This window comes from Necator americanus, chromosome II (genome assembly GCF_031761385.1).
Source record: "Necator americanus strain Aroian chromosome II, whole genome shotgun sequence".
In the NCBI taxonomy this organism is placed as follows: Eukaryota; Metazoa; Nematoda; class Chromadorea; order Rhabditida; family Ancylostomatidae; genus Necator; species Necator americanus.
In genome coordinates this window covers 1,606,152-1,627,386 of record NC_087372.1, presented here as the reverse complement: position 1 = coordinate 1,627,386, position 21,235 = coordinate 1,606,152, and the positions used below count along the sequence as shown (strand labels likewise).

General features: G+C 35.7%; 1 protein-coding gene across 1 annotated transcript; it reads right to left on the bottom strand.

The window, feature by feature from the left end:
• Positions 1–6,188, bottom strand: RB195_016588 (uncharacterized protein; the record flags this gene model as incomplete). The annotated part of the gene is made up of 12 exons (XM_064183178.1): positions 1–176; positions 502–569; positions 643–741; positions 814–959; positions 1,595–1,675; positions 1,778–1,886; positions 3,314–3,444; positions 3,609–3,768; positions 3,852–3,950; positions 4,446–4,533; positions 5,862–5,938; positions 6,166–6,188. 12 exons carry the CDS (start codon positions 6,186–6,188, stop codon positions 1–3), a joined length of 1,257 nt encoding a protein of 418 aa, XP_064039059.1.
• Between the last annotated feature and the right edge of the window lie 15,047 nt (positions 6,189–21,235).

Here is a 21,235-nt window from a genome sequence, read left to right as displayed (position 1 = left end):
TCATGCTGACGGTTGTGCGCTCGGAAGCGCCAATTTTCTTCGTAGGAATCGTACTCTGGATTTCACGATGTCCCAGGCAAAGTAGCAACCAGTGAGTGTACGGCTAGCGTTCGTTGCGTTTCGGAATGCGTCACGCGTATGGAGCAGACGTGTGTTTGCCCAGAGTACGGTATCGCCTGGAAAACAAAGCAACTGCAGTATTCTTACGAGATAGTACATAGTAGTACGAGCAAACTTTCGGGCATTGGAACGGCGATGGATTACGGTAGGAAGAAAAAGGTGAAATAAAACAAAAAAAACAGTACTTTTTAAAAGGAATTTGTCAAGTTTTAAAAAATATGTTAGGAGCATTTCTGAAAGATTTCCAACTTCGTTATGACCTGAAACGAAACGGGTGTGAAAAAAATCCAGAATCGCAGAAATGCCCAATTATTATATAGCACCGAGTTGGTGGAACACCAAAAAATTTCCAAAAAAAACTACTAAAATATTGTGGCGTACCATTTTCTAAGGCGAATTTCAGGACGTTTCTATCCTGATAACAGTAGTCCGTGAATGTTTTAAGTGCTCTGAAAAATAAACGGTGGAATTAGCTGAAAGTAAAAAAAAATCGGAAGGCAAAAACCGAAAGAAAACAGTCACCTGTAGATATCCTGAATTCGCTCTGGATTACAGTCGTAGAACCAACTCCTCATAGCGTTTCCAAACTGGATTTTGATCACTCGACCTTTTTCATTCAGCCTACGTACTACACCGGTAAGAAATGAAGTGGAACAATTGAGCCTCATCAATAAAATGAAGAAGAAAACCCACTTGATGGTACGATGGCGAGCGCACATGTTGTATTCGAATTTTTTCGGAGTGGAATCCGGTCCATCGTGGATATCGTAACCCTCTTCTATGAATTCAAGCGAATATTTGCTGAGAATCTCGAATACATCCGGTTTTTCTCGGCGAAGCTTAAAAAGATAATTGTTGAGGAATTATGGAAGAGGATTCTCTGATTCTCATAGTAATTTCGCTGTGCCAATATCGTGGATTGAATGATTCAAGGTGCGTTACGAGTTCCACAGCATTTTTATCTGTTACCACTATTCCTCTAAAGATCCCATTAACCCTTAAGGAATTTTCGATCACGATTCCTCCACGAATTTGAAGCTAATTTCCAGAAATAGTGCCAACATATTTTTAATTTCCCTCTTCAAACAATTCTAAATAATATCCGTAGACAAAAAGACAAAATTGAAATCTTTTATATTTTTTATTTTCTTTATTATTTTTCACTTTAAAAAAAATTTTCTGCCTCATCATATTTGAATTTCTCGTTCGAATAAATCCTAGATCTCCTACTTCTGTGACTGGCATAGCGCAGTGGTACGAGGTCACCATTACGGCTGATCGCTCGATGGTTCGGTACCGCCCAATACCAACCGGGAGTTTTGACTTTGAAACAGTGGTTGACCTCGTAAATCATTATAGAGTCCCCACTCTGTTCACCATACCTTACAAAGCTTCAATTTCTACATTTCATTTTTTTTTCTGCAATTTCTTTTTTTCTTCTTTTCTTTTCTTTACGCGCAAAAAAAAATTGTACCTGCTCAGCGACATGAAAACCATCGACGAACAAATTGTTTCCGCCTTCCTCGGCACGTTGAATCATATGAAGCATTTGAAGCTGAATAAAACTACTAGAAAAAGTTTCAGTGTTAATATTTTCAGTTAAAAACCGAAATATTCCTAGCGTAGAGCTATAAGTCCTGAAATCCTTTTGTTTCACCTGCGGTGGATGAGATAATGAGGGGAAATCTGTGTGAAATGGAAGACCTCCATCGGAAGCATACGCTTTATTGCTTGCATCTGGTTTTGTGGTAACCTCGAAGACTTTTCTGAAAAAAAAAAATCCGAGTGAAAAATGCACTCCTTGCAATAAGATGAAAATTGATGAAATTATTTATCTAAGAGCTAATAAATGAAAAATAATCGCTTTTTAAATGCTGCATAGCATGGAAACTTCCAAATCCACAAAATCACAAACAGTAAGAAGAGAATTTGTGTTAGATTTAGATAGCGATAAGTAGAAATGAACTGAAACTGGATCCGATGGCCAAAAGATTCTTGGATTCCATCATTACATATAAATATGAGCGCTTGCAGTCTCTAAATTCAAGAAATCGATACAGCCGATACTTATGTTAGACTAAAATTAACTTTTAAGTAAATGATATGATACCAGAAAACAAAACAGTTAAAATTTTGCACATTTCTGTAAAAAAAGAATAAGCAGAAAACTGAGTGAACTTGAAATTTGCTTCAAAAATATTTTCAAACCAATCATAAAATTGCAGTTTTATTCGCTACTGTGAAATGTTCGGAGATGAAATCAGGTTGCTCTTTATTTCGCCTGTTTTCATCTGAAAATACCTAGTTAGAGATGGAGAACGTCTTAACTTTGAGAAAATCATCAAATTTTGCATTTCATGCCAAACAGATAGATAATTTAAAAGTGAATTTTTGTTCTTCCACAAATTTGAGCCTATGGATTTGAGATCTACAGCCCACAGCCTCAGATGTATGATGGTTGAGGTTATTGAAATCCTTGGCAGCAAGTGTTTTCTCCATTGATAAATCATTTCCTTATTTAAGATCGATTTAGAACAATATTATAGCGATATAACAATAGTATTCCAAACGGGTTACAACTTAGAATCTCATTTCTTTTCCGACTATGTCTTTTAAAGGCAGTGTATCACAAGGAAAACGATTTTGCTCTCGGATCTCACCACGAACAAATACTTCACGTCTATGAACGTGACGTTGGTCATTTTCTTGTACAAATCCAAAAAGACGTGTAAGACGGTCGTATGTGATCCTATTTCCCTAACGATGCAACTTTTTACGACTAATAGAACGAGGGCTATCCGTGTGTTGCGTGTCTACGATTGTACGAATGGGGCAGCTTCTGCGGCTTTTTCAGTTATATTAATTGGATGGAGGACCATGGATGATCATGGAGTTGCCCGCGTTTTATCGCGTAGTAAGTGGCATTGTTGGGAAGACTGATCACAGCGAACTGTTTTACGCGCCTTATTCCTAGCCCGCCATTTTCGTGATATACGTAACCTTCAAGTTCGCTACTTCGTTCATGGTCAGGGAGCTCGAAAGAGAAATTCCGTCAGGATTTTTTTTTAATTTCTTCTTCCACCAAATTTATTTGCTACCAATTTATTTTCTTTTTATTGTTGAATTCTCTTTACGTAGATTTTATACATGTTCGGCAACTCTGCACTTTTTATGAGTGACGGATCATTCTCACCCAAAATGAGTACTGTGTATGAGTCCGATCCTCTCGCCGATATCAGGAACAGCGCGTCGGGTCCCAATGGGACCGTTTTTGATTACAGCTATGCCGTCCATACATACTGCTTCGAGAAAGTCATGAAGGGTCTACAATAAGCAAGCATTGAAATTTTTCCTCTAAAAAATCACTTCTTTCTTCAAATTTCCCAGATAAAATTTTCAAAAAGTGTAAAAGCTAAAGTAATATTAAACGCTACACCTTTTAATGAAGGAAAACAAACAAACGATCGAATTAGGAACAGTTCCACTACCTTATCATCATTCATTACCGCGTTGTGATCGAATCTCTTGAGCCTCGCCTCGATTTCGTTCTTTCCCCATGTCCGCTCGGGGAACAAGTACACCTTCCGCCTCAGACTTGCCGCTTCGTCATCCGACGGATTTCGTGTACGTAACCAGCCTGAATCGAATCTAAAAGAAGAACAAGTGGATTTCATGCTGTCATCGGGGCAGTTATATATGAAATGATTTCCGCAGGCAGATCCCGAACCCACCTCGACTGACTATCCTCCCAATCGATTACGAGCTGATCATTTTCTAAACGGACCGACTTCGGTGACTGCTCCACATCAAATTCGTTCATCGTTAAATTCCTTTAAAAAATTCCATCTTATTGTTTATCCTTCACAGCAAAAAAAAACGTTTTTGCATGCAGTTTCGGTTACCTCCAGGATATTTTAATGCAGTAGAAAAAGTGCAAAAGGTTCGTTCGTGTAAATAACAGGTGACTTTATCTTTTCGTTTTTACGCTCAGAAGAAGACAAATTCACCAAAATGTTAAGAAGTAACGCTTGTAGTAATTCCTGGGACAAACTAAAAAGAAGAAATAATTCCGGCAAGCCAAAGTTTATGGTAAAGTAAGCATCAGAATCATCATAATATTTTTGTTGATATTTTTGTAGAGCAAATGATGTTGGAACCAATTCCACCCGACCACTTTTTGTCACCCAAAATATGCTCTTAAATAAGAAAAATATGTTTTTATTAATTAGAGGGTCTTTCACTACGACGAGTTGTTCAAGAAAAGTATCATTTCAGGAAGACATTCTCAATCTGTGATGATCTCCAGAAAATCCCCTCGATCATACCTTGCTATCATTGCAGGTCCAATTGAGTAGGTGACAGGATCCGGCGAACAATCTCTCAACCATATCACAGGGAATCTTCCCTTCATACCTGAGAATATTTAGAAGGAAAAAATAGAAAGAAAAATTGTAATTGTAATTGTAATTTCGACATTCACAGCATTTCTGAGCTAAGGGAATGAATATTTTCCGTTCTTCCAATGCTATTTTTCACTCAAATGTGGAGATTGACTGCATACTCGGATTTACGAGAAGAATTTCAGTGAATGTCAGTGAAATTTCACTGATTCACAGAGGTCATGACCTCACAGTGTCAAGAGGAAAGGACATCCGTCTGGAAGCATTTAAAAGACTATTATTTTCATGAAATCCTGCAACATTGAAAGACTTCTGGACACTTTAAATGATTTTCCATACCTCTCAAATTAAAAGAGAACGGGTTTTTTTTAGAGAAATAGATATCGGCTGATAAATCTTTCAAACAAATAGAATTGCCAAAAAAAAAAAACATATGAACACAATATGATTCTTGTATACAGGCAAGGTGATTACATCTGTATTTATAAATAGAGTAAAACAATTAAAGAATTATTGGTAAGAGCTAATTTACTAAATTAGTGAGCAGTAATCTGATTTGATAGGTAGCGAAGCGACATCGGCGTTTGGAGTAAACATTATCCATAGAAAATTTAACTAAAAAAGAAGGATTTAGAAAGATTATTCACTAAACAATGTTTAGAATGACATATGTTCGTATTTTTTATATGAAAAAAATAAAAACAAACAAAAATAAGTATGTATAAAAAGTACATTTAGAGACTAACGAAACTTGAAAATATTTTAAATATAATATAACAAATATTTTAAAAATATTTTAAATATAATATAATATAATTTTAAATATAAAATATAATAATATATTTAAATGTAGAACAATAATGAAATGAACAATAATATGAACATAAAGAATAAATAATGACGAAGAAAAATAATATTAATAAATCGATAATAAGGTGAGAGGAAAATCATCAGACCAAAATTTGAGTAGTAGGTTTTTATAAACACACGGAATGTACTCGTGAGGAGGAAAAATCAAATTGCTAATTTTGCGGAAACACTCAGAAGTAAATCCTCGAAAATGATGTTAACCAGTAAACCTAAAATGTTCAGAATTAAATGTACAGAGGCTCAAAAATTGATTCTCATTCCAAAGTTTCATGTAGAAATCTTCAAAACTTTTTGTCCTACGATCGAACTGCGGTGATCCGAGGACAATCAATACAGACGGATAGAAAAAAATGGTTCCAAGAGTCTTTCCAGGAGAAGAAATAGCAAAAAGAGTTCGAGCATGCTTAGAACAGAATCATGAGATAAATTAGATATTCAGAGAGTATAAAAATATTCTAAAAAATTCCCTACCATCTGTCCATTCTACGGTGATAATCCGATTGATAGGCTGAGACACGGACGCGATCTTGGACGCATTTGAAAATAGCCTAGATCAAAATCGATTAGAATTCCGTTGCTGATCGACACATAATTTCTAGATAGCATACTAGATAGTTGGAGCGAATTTAAAATGCAAATTGAGCTCTCTTCCGCCGTAAAAAAAAATAAAAACGACAAAAAAAACAACTGTAGGACTGACTGGGAACATGGAATCCCTCAAAGTTAGTGGAAAAAATTTGAACTTTCAAAGATTAGTGCAAACTATCGGGCTTACCTTGCTTGAAATCTCGCAAACATCAAGAGAATCGTTTATTCGAGCGGCTGAAAACAGATGTTCGAAGTGAAAAATCTTCGCAAATAACCCAAATAGATAAGGTCGATCGGTGAAGAGAACGCACAACGCGACGCGGAGGTAGCCGTAGGATGACCTTAGGACCCGTAGCGGACGTAAACCTCGGTGCTCGAGGCTGTTCCCGCGATAACACATATCAAAGTACTCGTAGTTCGAAGAACGTCTTCGCTTTGTAACGCAGGGTTTTCTGGAAGAGTCCAAACTCCGCTATGCTATAAGAATCGCATTTCATTTCTATGTATTCACTCGAAAAAAAAGCCTTTAGCTCTCTCTTCTCGTCTTCAGTTCTACCATTTTAAATAATACAAAAAGTCTCTCAAAAAGTGAATTTGGTATTAGTAGAAATTTTCAAACAAACTTAGAACAAATTAGTAAAAATCCAAATAAATTCCTATAAAATGTAGGATGATTGGTTTTTGTTTCTTTTTTTAGAAGTTTAAAAATAAATGGGACAATTTACGTAAGTTCCCTCTTAGCAGTACTATTTTTCAAAGCCTAAAAAGACGGAACTTGCTCTTCCTCATTTTAAAAATATTTTATTTTAAAAGCAGATTAAACGGTGCTTGATGTCTATGCTTTTTATGTTCTAAACAGTTAGAATAGGGTAATTCATGTCCATGTACAGTAATTCTAACTCTAATTTTCTCCTAAAAGGTAGATTCTGGGTATCGAGAAATCCCAAACATAATAAAAGTGCTTATTATTATGCATTGGTCACGTTTCTTAGAGGATTTATCCTGAAATCTTCAGCGGGATGAATTGATTCGAATTCTACTATTGATCTGTTCGGCCTTCTAGAACAAAATGTTCCACGTGATCTCTGGAGAAAGTTCTGGAAGGAGCTTGGTGAGAATAGAAGCTTTTTTTTATCCTCAATTCTCTGGCAGCTGTATGTGCACTTAAAACTAAGAATCGAAGAAAAAAATTATTCCCCGGATTCCAAGAATTCCCCGGATAATCCAAGAAAAATGATGTTGGCGGTACCTTACCTTACCTAATGATGACTCTTCAACCATGACTTGCAGTAACGAAATCGAGGCAGGTTTCAGTTCTCACTACGTTCTAAAAAAACACGGACCGTTAGTGTAGTGGTCCATATTGGGATAAGCAAAACCTTATGTTGAATCTTTTTTGAATTTTATCGCTTCATAAGCATCAATCAGTAATATTTTCGCTAAAAAAACGGTCACCTTACCTGATGCTTCAATTTCACGTAGAAATCATCAAAGTTGTTCTAAGAATAAAGAAGAAAATCCTTGTACGTTATCCATAAATTGCCTTAATCAAAAACAAAATAAACTCTCGATTTATTTGCAGGAATTCTACAGAAATATCATCACGTTATTTAATTTGCAAAAAAAAAACCCGTGATATGCAATTATAGCCTATTATCTTCGGTATTTCCTTAATTAAAGTTCCCGGACTTAGCATTTAAGCAGATAATGTCACCTGAGAAGAAAAAATTACTGCAAGCTCTCAACGTAGCGTTGAACATGGAGCTTTCTCCTGTTGTTTATGGTTAATAGCGCTTAGAAAGGGATTTTATTTAGTAGCCTCTTAAAAATGGCTCCGGCTCCGAAATTGTCAAATTGAGAGATTTTCCACCAAGGAACAAAAATAAACTGAGGCACAGATGCTACTACATAACTAAAATTTACAATTTCTAATCGAAGTCAAGTGAAAATTTTTAACAACTAGACCTTTACTAGTATTCCAGAAAAAAAAACAAGAAAGGCGGAATCAATAGGATCCGATGAAAAGAAAACAGAAAGGAAAAGGTACAGTTGAAAACATCCCACAAAAACCGTCGATTTATCATCACTGCCAGCCGCAAGTTGCATGGATTTTTTTGATCTACGGGTTTCAGTCTTCTAAATCCCAAAGAATCTCATCATTCTAGCGAGATTCTTCAGGCAATTTTTCCGTCAATTTTTTTCCTCCTTAATTAAAATTAATTATTCTGCAAATTTTCGTCATAAGACAAAGCGTCGAGATACTCAATTTTTCTAAGGTGTCGATCCAATTATGTAAGTTTTATGCAAGTTTCATACTGTAGCCGTTTTTAATTCGTATTACCAGGCGCAATCGAATTTCGAACACGCTTCATTCATCATAATTTTGAAGCAATTGGAGCGGAAATGCTATTTTATTAAGTTCTGTTCCTTGCAACATGTAGATAGCAATCCAAAGAAATATTTTATAAGTTCTGTTCCTTGCAACATGTAGATAGCAATCCTTTATTTCACTTATGCATTTCAGTCATCATCTTTTTTGTTGCAGGAAGGCACTATTTTATCTATTTTTTCTTTGTTTCACGAAAAGCTGATGATTACATCAACATCTTTCTTGTTTGACGAATAAATCCAGGAAAATAAGGTTGCATCTAAGTTCATAGCTCACTCAAACCCAAAGATATTTGTTTGGTGACGGTGAGTTAAAAATGGAACAAGAGTTTCTAGATCTAAGGACGCTACAAAGAAGTCACCAATCTTCTCTCCTCAGTTCTTTTGACACAAAAATCTGAGAAAAATTAGAGCAATTGAAAATCGCTACGACAGCTTTTTAAAAACCTCTTTGATTTTGTTCCAAGCTTTCCCTTTTCCGATGTTTTACTGCAAAAATAATAATTCCTGGTTGGAAAGAGGAGATTGTGGTGCTATGTCCACAAAAACAAACATTAGTTGTGGATTTCGAATTTCAATGACGATATGGGAAGCGGATTTGGACACAAAATCTGTGCAATTAGTACAATTCGGTTTTAATTTTACATAAAACATCCCACGAATGATGGTCGAAAGTGGAGTTAGGTGTTTGGTGAATTACTAGTTTATCTATGCACAGTTTTATATAGTATTTTTTCTCATTCCATGAAGAAAAAACTGAAATCATGCTTTGACGATTATCCAGAACCAGCACAGGATGGAGTGGAAGTCCAGAGTCTTGAGAAAACCAGTGAAGCGGAGGTTTTCTCGATTAATTTACTCAGGTTGATAATTACCTGCGGTAAAAAATTTTGGTCGTTATTGGATCCGCTTGGGATACCCAATGCGTTCGACTTTTAATCCAGATTCGTTAGAGGTTTATGAACTTATGTGCAACATACAATGCCTTACTAAGGTCAGCCGACGAGCTGAAACGCTTGGTTGCACTCGAGCGCGATCGAACCATCTACCGAGCGGTCCGGAATCGGTCCGGAAGAATCGGAACCTTGTAGTCTCGGAACCTCGCTAATTCCGTTGCTCCTTCAAGAAATTGTGGAACATTAGGACTAAGACCAAATGAGAAAGGAATAAAATTATTTTCATGGAAATGTCCACGACTCTTTAGCCACGGAATCGTGTTCCTCATTACAGGAATTATTTATGGACTACTCCTTCCCACATCTTAGTCGAGTTAAGGGTCTATGTGATTTTTTACCGGTTTCCATGTGTTATATGGCTCTAAAAATCGTAACAAAAGTTCGAGGAAGCTAAATAAGGATTCGAGCCTTTTCTGCCAGCTGCGACTTTTTCCTTCGTTAGTTTGCGCCATAAATTTGAAGAAAAAAAGAGAACGGATTTGTCGACAATGTCGGGGCAGCCTTTAAAGAAATTATCGAATCTACAAACAAAGATTCCTATCAGGACCGTATCCTGCTGTTTTTACGTAAGCAAATGTAGCGTAGATTTCAAGATTTCAAATATGTACACTTTGAAAGAAAATTTAATGCTAAACAAGATGTAAATTTCCTAGGCGCAACTCCAGAATTCGTATTTAGTCTTCGAGAGACTTGAAGTACTTTTACATTTATCCTCGATAGCAACGATCACAAAGAAAATCGTTTGGAGGCAGATATGGCTCGGAATACTTCCTTCTGGAGAAATTAGAGAAAACAAGAACCGAAAAAGGGAAATAGTTTGGTTTGTGCCTAATTTCAGAGAGTTGTTTTCATGTTTAGAGGAGGTAATTTGAAAAAAATCGTCGACAGTGTAGGGCAGCCTTTAAAGAAATTATGAACGAACTAGAAAGAAACTATAAAGAAAGAAAAAAAAACCTAGTAGTGGTAAAATTGCGCATAAAAGTAAGAGGGAAAAAAATAAAAACGATTCAATCGAAATAGAAAAGTGGCTGTGGTCAAGAGTTTTGGAAAAAAACAATCTCTCAATTTGTATGGTACAAAAATGAGCATCGCTGATTTTTTCTAGTAGAAAATATGAAAAAGGTTTTTTTTTCAAGTTATTTACTATTTTTTGTTATTTTTTACGATGTTCGCTTTGAATATAATGATCCTAGACGCGTAAAAGTCTAAATCACCGTGTTTTCTACCTTAAAGAGGTGTTCTACCCTTCTCTTTTTTGTTTTGCCAAATTTTTCAAGACCTCAAAATCCACCTCCTCCCTAATTTATGTCCTTGAGAAAAAAAAACACAGTGTTTTAAGGACTTCTTTGAGGACAAACACCCGGCTACTTCCTATCTGGTGGATGCGTGCGTTCCAGGGAGACGGACTTGATATCTAGTTCGAGAAATTCGCGGGTCGTGTTGGTCTGTGTAGGCCCAGAGATCGCGCTGGAGATATTGTCCTCCCAACCGTTACTCGACCTCGTCGAATTAGGCGTCTCACCCATCTCGTTTTTCTTTTTCCAACTTCTGAGATCCATCTCAGTCCTAATTGTACTTTTAATAGTACTTTTGAGATCGGCGATACACAAAAAGTTAGCAGACGCATTGCCGCAACTTTAACTGTATTCAGGAGCAGAAATGTTACGGTAGCCACTGTTTCGCCAGTTTTTCTTTGTATGATCTTTGGATTTACTTCTTAAATGAGATTACCCTTTTGTGCAGTTAGAATGAACTCGATCAGTGAAAAGCTTAGATTATTCGGTGAACTGTAATTCTATGGATTGAGAAGGGTCACATCTAAATTCAAACGTGATCGTTTCCTAGTGAAATTACATATTTCTACAACGAATCAATTTATAATAGAAATACGCGGGAGCAGTGAATGAGAATCGCCAGAAAGGGTTACTTACTAAGTTTCACCATAATGTTTCCCAAATATTTATTTGAATAATTCAAGAAAAATTGGGAGATTCCCGATGTAAGGTGGGGGTATTGTGAATAAGACTCCTTAAAGTAATATCTACAAAAAACTATTGAAACCAATCATTTTATGAATATATGTACGTATTTAATAAGAAATTCTTACAACTACTATTATTATTACAAGTATTATTATTATTATAAGTGTTATTCTTAAACAGCGAAAAAATCCGGAGAACGCGTATTACATTTTATTTCTACAAATATTGTGAAGATATGTTCCGATTGTTTAGTGATTTAAGCAAAGGAGAGGTGAATTTGACTGAAAATATTCAGATTTCTAAAATTTTAATCTAACGTTCATCGCTCAGCACCGCTTCGCTTCCTTTTAAATCTTGTAGCCCGTACTCTCCCTAGAAACTCTGATTTGTTATTATTTCATGCCTTTTCCTTTTTTTTTACAAAAATAGATAGAGATGAAATAACACAAATATTTGTTGTTCTCATTGGAATCTGTAAATGTAGTCGTTTTAAAGTAATTTAATAACAATAATATTATTAACACCGCTATTATTATCATTTTTAATATTAATAATATCGATTTTGGTCTGATTATTAGAATTTTTTACTCTCTAATTCTTGAAAAGAACGTTTTAGTTCAATTCAGTTTTAATTTAGTTTTTTTTTGCCGAATAAGTTTATTCCTTTTGTAATCGAAGATAAGATTCGCTTAGCACTGTACTAAATTTCTACATTGGCAGTTACAGTATACGTTTTGTAGGAACGGTATTGCTGAGAATATCATCGTGCTTTGACTAATGAGCTTTCTTAAGTTTATGTTGTTGTTGTTTCGAAATCTAGTATATTTACCCATAATACTTACATACCGTACCTTCTCGAGATGAAATGGAAGGTACTGTATGAGGTCGCACAAAAATTCCATCAATATATAAATTATTTTTGCTTTGTGCTCATAATCAATTTCAGTATATAAGACGATCTTAAGAAAAACATCGTTGAAGAAAATCTCAAATTTATCCTTTAGTTAAAAATTTAGAGCTCAGGAAATTGTGTGAGTAATGTTTAAAGACCTCAGGGCTTTATTTTCCTAACATTTTCTAGACACAGTTATTTTTCTTTGCTTAAATTTCTCTGCGATGATCTAAAATGTCACGTCAAAATGAGAATGCTCTCTTTTCACTTCATATACGTATATACGTTTCAATTCCTTTTACTTAATCGTTTCTCATTTTTCTGGATTATCTGACGTCGATTTTCTTCTCGATCCATATACGGCTGGAGAATATAATAATTCATTTTCTGTATTCCATCCGTTTTCCACGCCATCGTTGCTGGCCGTCTTCCTAATGACCGTAGTTATCTGATCGTGTTACACCCTCCGATATTCGCAGGATTTCTCTGTTCATTTCGAAATGTTTCGTGTTTATTCTTTCTAAAAAAAAATTCTTATCAGCGATATCAATATTGATTACACTAGAAATATCACTGCTCATTTTTAGACTGTGGAAGAACCCATTTGACCCTATTTTTGATCCAAGTGCCACTGTTTTTCATGTTTAAAGTGCCTATTTTTGCTACTAACAAAATTATGTTTACTTTAGTATTTATTATTTATTTAGTCGATTGAGTAGATCAAAGAGATTTTAAGTTCTGTAGAAGAAATTTATAACATGAACCTCTAAAAGGTGTATTTTTTCGGTAAATTTTGTAGTTTTTTTTTTCAAAAACGTGTCATCTGCTAAGGTTCCGAGAAATTACAGGACTGCCTATGGTTCCAAAGTCTTTCCATGTGACTACATAGCCCAGTTTTAATTACATTTAAAATAGCTAATCAATAAATATAAGCAAAATGAATGAATCGGTATAAATAAATATAAATATAAATATCAAGTATATGTAATACCAATTTTATTCCAGTTAATGTGAATTTCTGTTCCTGATTATTTCATGTCCTTGTTTCTCAGTTTGTGTGAAGTTGTCTTTGTGTCAATTTTCCTGATACATTGCTGTTATTTTTTTATAAGTTAGATTTTTATACAATTTCCAATAGAGTTAAATGAAACTGAAGAAAGCCGAGGAACTGAAAAGACCTCGTGTTGGGCAGAGTTTTCCTTGTCCCTTGCTCTCAGTCTGGGTCCCAACACATTGCAGCTTCATCCCTATTTTGCTCTTCCACAACTATTCATACACATAGAGCCTAACAGTTTTTTTTGCCTTCAACTAGTACAACTTTAACAATAAAATTGGAAGTGATTTGAAAAATGCAGTGAATGGCAATCGCTAAGCAAAAAAGAGAAAAGTACTGTTTGAAATGAAAGATACCGTAATCGACGAGAGCGTTTTAAAAAGATGAATGATGAAAAACTTTTAAACAAAAAAAGGTGCGGGTGAAAACATGTGTACTTCTAGTTGAAAAGTTACAAAAATGGCTGCTCTGACACTACTAAGCTGGAATTTCTCCATATCCATGATTTCCACTTCTTTTTTCCCTGTTAGTGAATTTTTCATCAATTTAAAAGATGTAAACATTTGTCTGAAACCGTCATTCATTTCATACTACTACTTTTTTCTATTTTTTTTTGCTAGAAATATCCTCTGTTAGTTTTATAATAGTTTCAATTTCAAACCGAGCAGGAAACTGCTAATGAGCTCACTGCAGCGCTGCTTCAAGAACTTTCTACAGAAAACGAGAGCGGTGCTGTCGAAGGTTAAATTGCGCTTTTCTAAACGCAGGAAACCCCGTGGAAGCAGCTAATTTCCCGGATTTCCAGCCCCTATATACATCCCCCTAGGGGCGGGTGTGGTGTAGCGGTTAGAGGTTCCGCTTCCTGCACGATCGATCGGAGGTTCGAATCCGCCCTAGTGCTCACCAAGCCTTTCATCCCTCCGGGGTCGATAAATTGGTACCAGACTTGTCTGGGAGGATAAAAGCACTGACTTGACACATCGGCTAGCCACCGCAAGTCATTGTATAGGCCAGATACACGTTCGTAAACCTCAAACGATTCTGAATTGAAGTGAACGTGGGGGCGCATCCCAAGCGGATTGATTAACGCCAGACACTTTTACACACACTTTATATACATCCCCTTAAAATTTTCTTACTTGTACTTACGGGTAGACAGTTTTACTGCTGCTGCTGCTCGTCGTTGCTCCTCGTTTTTTTTTCCAGACGCGCTTTTTTTTCTGGAATCCCATTGATTTCCATGCAAATTCTCTTAGCATAAAGAATAAATCGTTTGACGTTGTTCAACTTCCTTGTGATGTGTTCGTCTTCAAAGTCAGAATCCAAATATTTTACAAAGAACCCAAAGAGGTACCTGTTAGAGCCAATCGATTTATCCGCAAGAGAGAACGGCTTGGTTCGCCTCAGGCGGTTTCGAACTATTGACCGTACGCAAGCAGTGGGGACCCATTACCATTGCGTTACATCTTCCCACCTTTAGCAAACGATTTCGGTAATGGAATGAGATCAAAAATATGCGTGTCGGAAAATTTATATTTCTTTTAATATCCTTTTTATTTATTAATTTTTTTTTGGCAGGAAAGCAAGACCTGTTTGTTCAAAGAAGATAAACTGTCTCTCGATAATCAGTTAAATTGCTATTAAGTTAGGATAACTGAAAATCCAAGGTCATACACATGCCTACATGGTGTAAATATTAATAGAATAGAAAAATCTACATTATTCCGATATAATAAAGGAATCGTGGAGAAATATTCTCAATCCGCTAATTTCTAACGCGATTTTTTTGGGACCTTCGCACGCCTTATATTACATATACATTTGAATTTGATGCATTCAACAGCACTGCATAAATGTGGTCGATAAAAGAAGAAGCTTAGCGTGAAAAACTTCCAAGCATTGACGTTATTTTAATGTATAGTTTAAATAAACCATACCTGGTTAACATTTCACCATATTTTCTCTCAATTAAAAACAAAAAATTGAAATTGAAGGCAATATGTAAAAATTACAGCGAAGTTACAATCCAGAAGAAAGTAATATTCACTTTTTATGCAATTCAAATCTATCAACTATGCGGCGAACATAATGTCGACGACCATATTCATACATTCGATTCATTCAATTTACGTCCAGGAAATTTCACAGGAATATTTCGTGGCTTCTGTCAGGATGAAATTCTTTTGATGTGATATGTACTATTGAAGTGTGATGCACTATTTAATTTTTACTACATAAGTAATCAAAATTTAAACTGAAACTGTGGATGCATAGGCTCGGAAATACGACACGATACTTTATTATTAAATATTTTCACTTAAAATATATATTTAATTCCAGAAAAAAAAATCTGAAAACAATTTATTGCAGTTTATCAAAGAATTTGAGACGCTTCCTTGGCAGAAATTTTTCGATTGATAAATCGAATAAAAATGATAACAAAGATAAATCAAATAAAATCGATCAATAAATTAATGTTATTTCTGTGTGCATTTGCTACTCGTCAAATGCGAAGCCCTATTCTTTATTAATAATTTGCAGTTCTCACAAATGTCACAATTTTATTCGTAAAAACGCTGACATGAAAGAAGGATTCTAGCGATCCGTTAGCGTTTAGTTTCTAGCGCGAAATACGTTCGCTTCTACGTTTTTTTTTACTTACGTTCATACTCCTTTCTCGTATATGAAATTTAATGGATCGATAGATCATAAGAGGCTGAACCTACGTTTATAATCCTTGCAAATAGTACGGAATGATATCCGTGCTCACATTTTAATTCCTGCTTCTTGTTAGTTTTTCCTACTTTAACGTTATATTGTAGTTTTATAATACACATATATTATTGTATTATTATTATTATTAGCTATAATTCGACTTTTATCCTAAGCACGTCGAATTTTTCATCGGGCTTCTGTCCAATATTACGTTGTTGACATTAAAAATTGTGGTCAGATGGAGATAATCCAATGACTCGATTCCTATCCTAACTTATCGGAGAGTTCAAAGCAAAGCCGTGACTTTTAAGAGAAGTTTTTGCTCTTCTATTGGCTGAGGAAACTTCTCTTCCCAGGAGTTTGTCCCAATTAGAACAAAAAAAACGTTCAGTTTCATAGAAACTACAACGTGTAACACGAATTTTGCGATTTTTGACTTCCCGAAACATTACATTTTCCTGTTCCTAAGATGTCGTGGAAAGTCATTAGGTATACAGGAAAAAGAATAAATAAATGAATGCTTCTTGATTTGTGATTTCGTTGCAGAACCACACAGTCACTAAGTTTAATGTCTTGTTTATTTATTTTTTGTTCCCTTTGAATCACCAAAAATTAACTCTTTAGAAAGGTAAAATTTAGAATTCAATATTCTTAGTTCACAATGAGAAGAAAATCCGGATTCCCAGGGGGTCTCCTGAAACAGTCGTTCAATGAAACGCTACTGCTTGCGAAATGTGTCCAGATATGATTTGATTAGAGGCTATAAAATATTGGTGATATCATTGTGATGTAAAAATATTCACTGATAACCTTTTCAACGTACGGTTCATGACGCAAGTGAGTCATTAAAAGATGAGGATTTTTTCCAGAGACCCTTCACTTCTTCAGATTATCCCCAACTGTCAACAACTATTCACTGACGAAAAATTTGTCGTCTTTTTTTACCATCTGCCAGTGTTTGTGGATTTGTTATTATTTCAATTCCCCAGCAAAGGGATTGTGTGTTTTGAGAGCGTTTTTCAATTGTATTAATGCTGCAGGGCACAATGGCACAGAACTGTATGATCGTTATGTAACTGATCCTGGTAAAAACAAAAACTACAGTGTCTGCCCAATGGTTCCTAAAATGGCGAAATTAAGCAGTTATAATAAAAATCTAAAGATTTCTGCTTGGAAATTTTTTGCTCTCATTAGTTTTTCTTATCAAAAAAGGACTAGTTTCAGGAAGAGTCAGTAGTGAGCCTTTCTCCTGAATATCTCCGAAAGCGCTATGAAGTATCCCGTCTAGCTGTTCTGTACATCCCGGTATGCGAACGGAATTTTTGGGAATTCTCTTTTTTTTCTCAAAAAGCAGTTATATATACAACACAGCAAAATATTTCCCTATTACTGTTCTATTTTTGTGTTTTTTTGTGTTTTCTGTGTGTTTGCTCGTTATCTGCTTTTGTGTTCCTTTGTTTTCTGTGTTTATTGTTTCCAACTAAAAACATCTCCCCTTGCATTGACCTCCTCTAAAAATTGTTATAAAGATAGTAGGAACATCTGACATGTAAGAAATTTTAAAAAGACAGAAATATAAATTTTACATCGCTCTTTCCATGAACAAATTGGGTAATTTTCATCAATTATCCAACACGAACTTATCGATAAGTCGACAGTGATGGCTTATCCTTAATCAAGTCCAATTATGTTTTTTTAGGGAGTTTCAGCATAAAAAATAGGAGCCAATAAAAATCCAGTAAGCTCAAACCACACTTTTTGTGTTCATGAATGATAAGAAGTCCTGATACTAAGATTTTGATAACCTCGGTTTGGTCAAATCATCCTCTTAATGAATAAGATAAATCTCGCCTGTAACTATAGGCCTTTCTTTTAATTTTATTTTTTTTCTTTTTTAATTTTCCTTCTCGCTGTTCCCGTTATCTCTGTATCTTCTATTTACGTTGATAGATTTCTTTTGCACGTCATTCGTTCTCTGCAGGAGTAAAGTATTCTTTCTTTCGGGGGTACAAAAAATCATAATTATAAGTAACAAAAAATACGTCGAATAATTAGCAATTATAAATCACCTGGTCATAATTATAACTGTGAGGAGGAAGAGGCTGTTGATATTCCTCATCATTTTTGTGCAGTTCTTACAAAATCTAGCACTTTTTTCCGGCAAATAAGTGGAGGAAATTCAACAAAAGCGTTGCTTGAATATTTTTCTGAAATGATAGCTTTCACAATAAACAAAAAAAAAACCAAAAAAAAGACGCGGAAATTCGGGAAACTCAGGTTTCATTTTTCTCCAATCTTACACCATTTATTTTTCGCCGGCACTCCCCTAGGAGCAGGAATGTTTTAGTTTTTTTCCGTTCTGTGAGAATATTTTTATCCAACACGTTAAAGGATTTCTAAGCTCCTCGGAAAAAGTCATCAATCAAAGGAACGTCCAGAAAATGTCAACATAATCTTTCTTTTGGTTCATAACTTCTGTTTTTTTCTGGAAAAGCTATAGGTGCATCCTTTTCCAGGAAGAAACTAGTGACTGTGGACCAGGAAGAGGAATTTGTGATCACAAGTAAAATATATGTTTTTATAACCTTAGTAATGAGGTGCCGTTTATTTGGCAATTTACATATTCGTATCGTTGACGTATGTGTGTGTGTGTGTGTGTGTGTGTGTGTGTGTGTGTGTGTGTGTGTGTGTGTGTGTGTGTGTGTGTGTGTGTGTGTGTGTGTGTGTGTGTGTGTGTTGGGGCTCGCATCCTTTATATAAAACATGCATTAATTTTATATTTGAAACAAATATGACGTCAAACATAACGTGACACCAACATAACAATGACGCTTACAGAATTATACGGATCCATACGAGCGTTTCCTCACAATGTGAACTTTTTTCTCCTATCTGCTTGGTTTTTTCCCTCTAGGATCTCAACCTTTGTGTTAGATTCGTCTGTTTTTAAATCCATAATTTTAAGCAAGAAAATATTATTGACAGTTATTGATTGGCTCAACACAGTATTGCTTATTACTACTATACAAAAAGCTTGCAGCGATTTTACTCCTAAAAACAATTTGGAAGGATGTTTCAGTGCAAAAAAAGAATTGGAAAAAAAAAGAAAAAAGTTTGTGGGCTCAACTTGATAAAGCACCCATGCCTGAGGGAGTTTACCGATAATCCGAGAATAGTGAGACGGAGGAAAACCGTCGCTTGGAACATTGGTATTATCGTCTGAATACATGTACAAGAGTATTTGTACTTTTCCATCCTGAATTGGAATAGTACGGTAGTAAAGAACCGCTCGAAGAGCGCTAGAAGCGACGCGGTGGAGATGTCGGGCGTAATCGATATGGGACCTTCGCGAACTGCAGCAATGGATGGCGCTAGCACTGGTCCCAGATAGATCCTGACCGCCACGCTCCACCTCGTCGCTTCCGCGTCCGCACCGTACTTCATGCCGTTTTGAACCTTCTATATCTCCTTTTAAAACAAGAAGAATAGGGGAAATCTTAAGCACTTGAAGAAATTACCCATTACTCCTCTGTTGTTATAATACTCTACGGATAAAGTAGAAATATTTTTTCTAGTTTTTCCTTTTCTCTCAATCGGAAATCAATCTTTTAAGAAAAGATGCCAACTCTTCAACATTTATACATCTTTTTTTTGCAATGGAAACATGTGTAGAGAGAAAGAATAGAGGTAGCAGCTTTTCTTTCCAGGCTGCTTGAAACACAGTCATTCAGATGTAAATTTCCGTGACGAATTCTCACAAATATCTTCTATAGGCTGAATTATTGTTTTAATTTAGTTTCGATTTCAGAAGACTTTCATCTTACTGAATCACTGTCACGCTTTTTTTAAACGCGATTCTTCAATTTCAAAGGAATTTCATTTTTTTACTGAATAGAATCCCTTATTTTTGAAGTATTTCTGAGTAGACAACTTCATTTTCCCAGTATTTTTGGTGACTTTGATTTTTTTTTAAAGTTTTTAATTATATAGCACTTGTAATCAATGAATTCTTCCTAGCATATTTATTTATTTATTTCATATTTATATTTCATTATATGTTGTATATATAATCATATTGATTTTTTGCAACGATTTTGTTTTGTTGAAACATTTAAAACGATCCCAACGTTTATATAAGTGCAAATATGTTTGTGTTGAGGAATGTTGGCTTGCTTTACGATCCTAAAATTTGCTCACCTGGGTGTCTCGTGCTATGCCATCATTGGGGTTGCCGGGGCCCCGCCCCGACCGACGGCTCCCCTCCCTCCCACCGTCGCTGCCCTATTTCAAACATAATACACACACACACATACACACATACACACCATCTGTGTATCTGTATATCTATTAGAAGTTAATTTTCCGTTGTTGTTGCATACATATTTGTCGAGCGATTACGTTATCATTTCGTGTCGTGCGGATTTAAACTGCATCCGGACTATGAACTCCGCTGACTAAGATCACTTTCGTCATTTGTACTTGTTGTTGCTGAATGTTCCCCAATTCTTATCTGTGCCTCCACTTGCTAACCTCTTCGTCATTGGGCGTCAACGTCGTGTTGTCCGAGTGATAAGAGTCGAACTCACCATCGATCTGTTCCTTTGGAACCGCATTGCTTATATTTATTGAATGGAGCTTGGAAAAACGAGAAAAAAAAACCATCGGCTCCGAAGTCCATCCTGTTTTTCGTCGTTCACAACGCGATTTAACGTCGTCACGGACACCTTCTGCCGCTTCTCTAATATGCTGTTAGTCATCATCACACGCTTCCATGTTGCTCGATCATTGCAATCTCTTCGAACGTGTAACTGAACCACATCTGGCACTTCTTTACGCTCGTCGAGCCCAATGGCTTGAATCCTCGGGGGCAACCAACTCCGCAATGGGTGGTCCGGCAGGGAATTTCTGATCTCGGTAAAGATGGACTGTCTTGTGGTTGCCCTGTGCTTTCAGGTACTCGCTTTCTAGTTTATGAATTTGTTGGAAGTGTTCGTAGAAGGATATGAGAAAAAACCTAGTAAACTCACAACTTCCGATCATTTGCCTCAGTACACTAGAGTTTTCACGGACTTCTATTTGATCTCCTTGTTTTACACCAGTTCTGTTAGCGTCGCATTGTTCCAGGAGAGAAAAAATCCTAATTCTTCCTATTAGTGCAATTTTGAGGACCACAAGTCTTATGGAAACCCATGTATTGATACCATTTTTTCACTTTCTTTCATCCTGAACTAAACCTGACATTTTCCAGGAGCTTTTAACACATACACCCA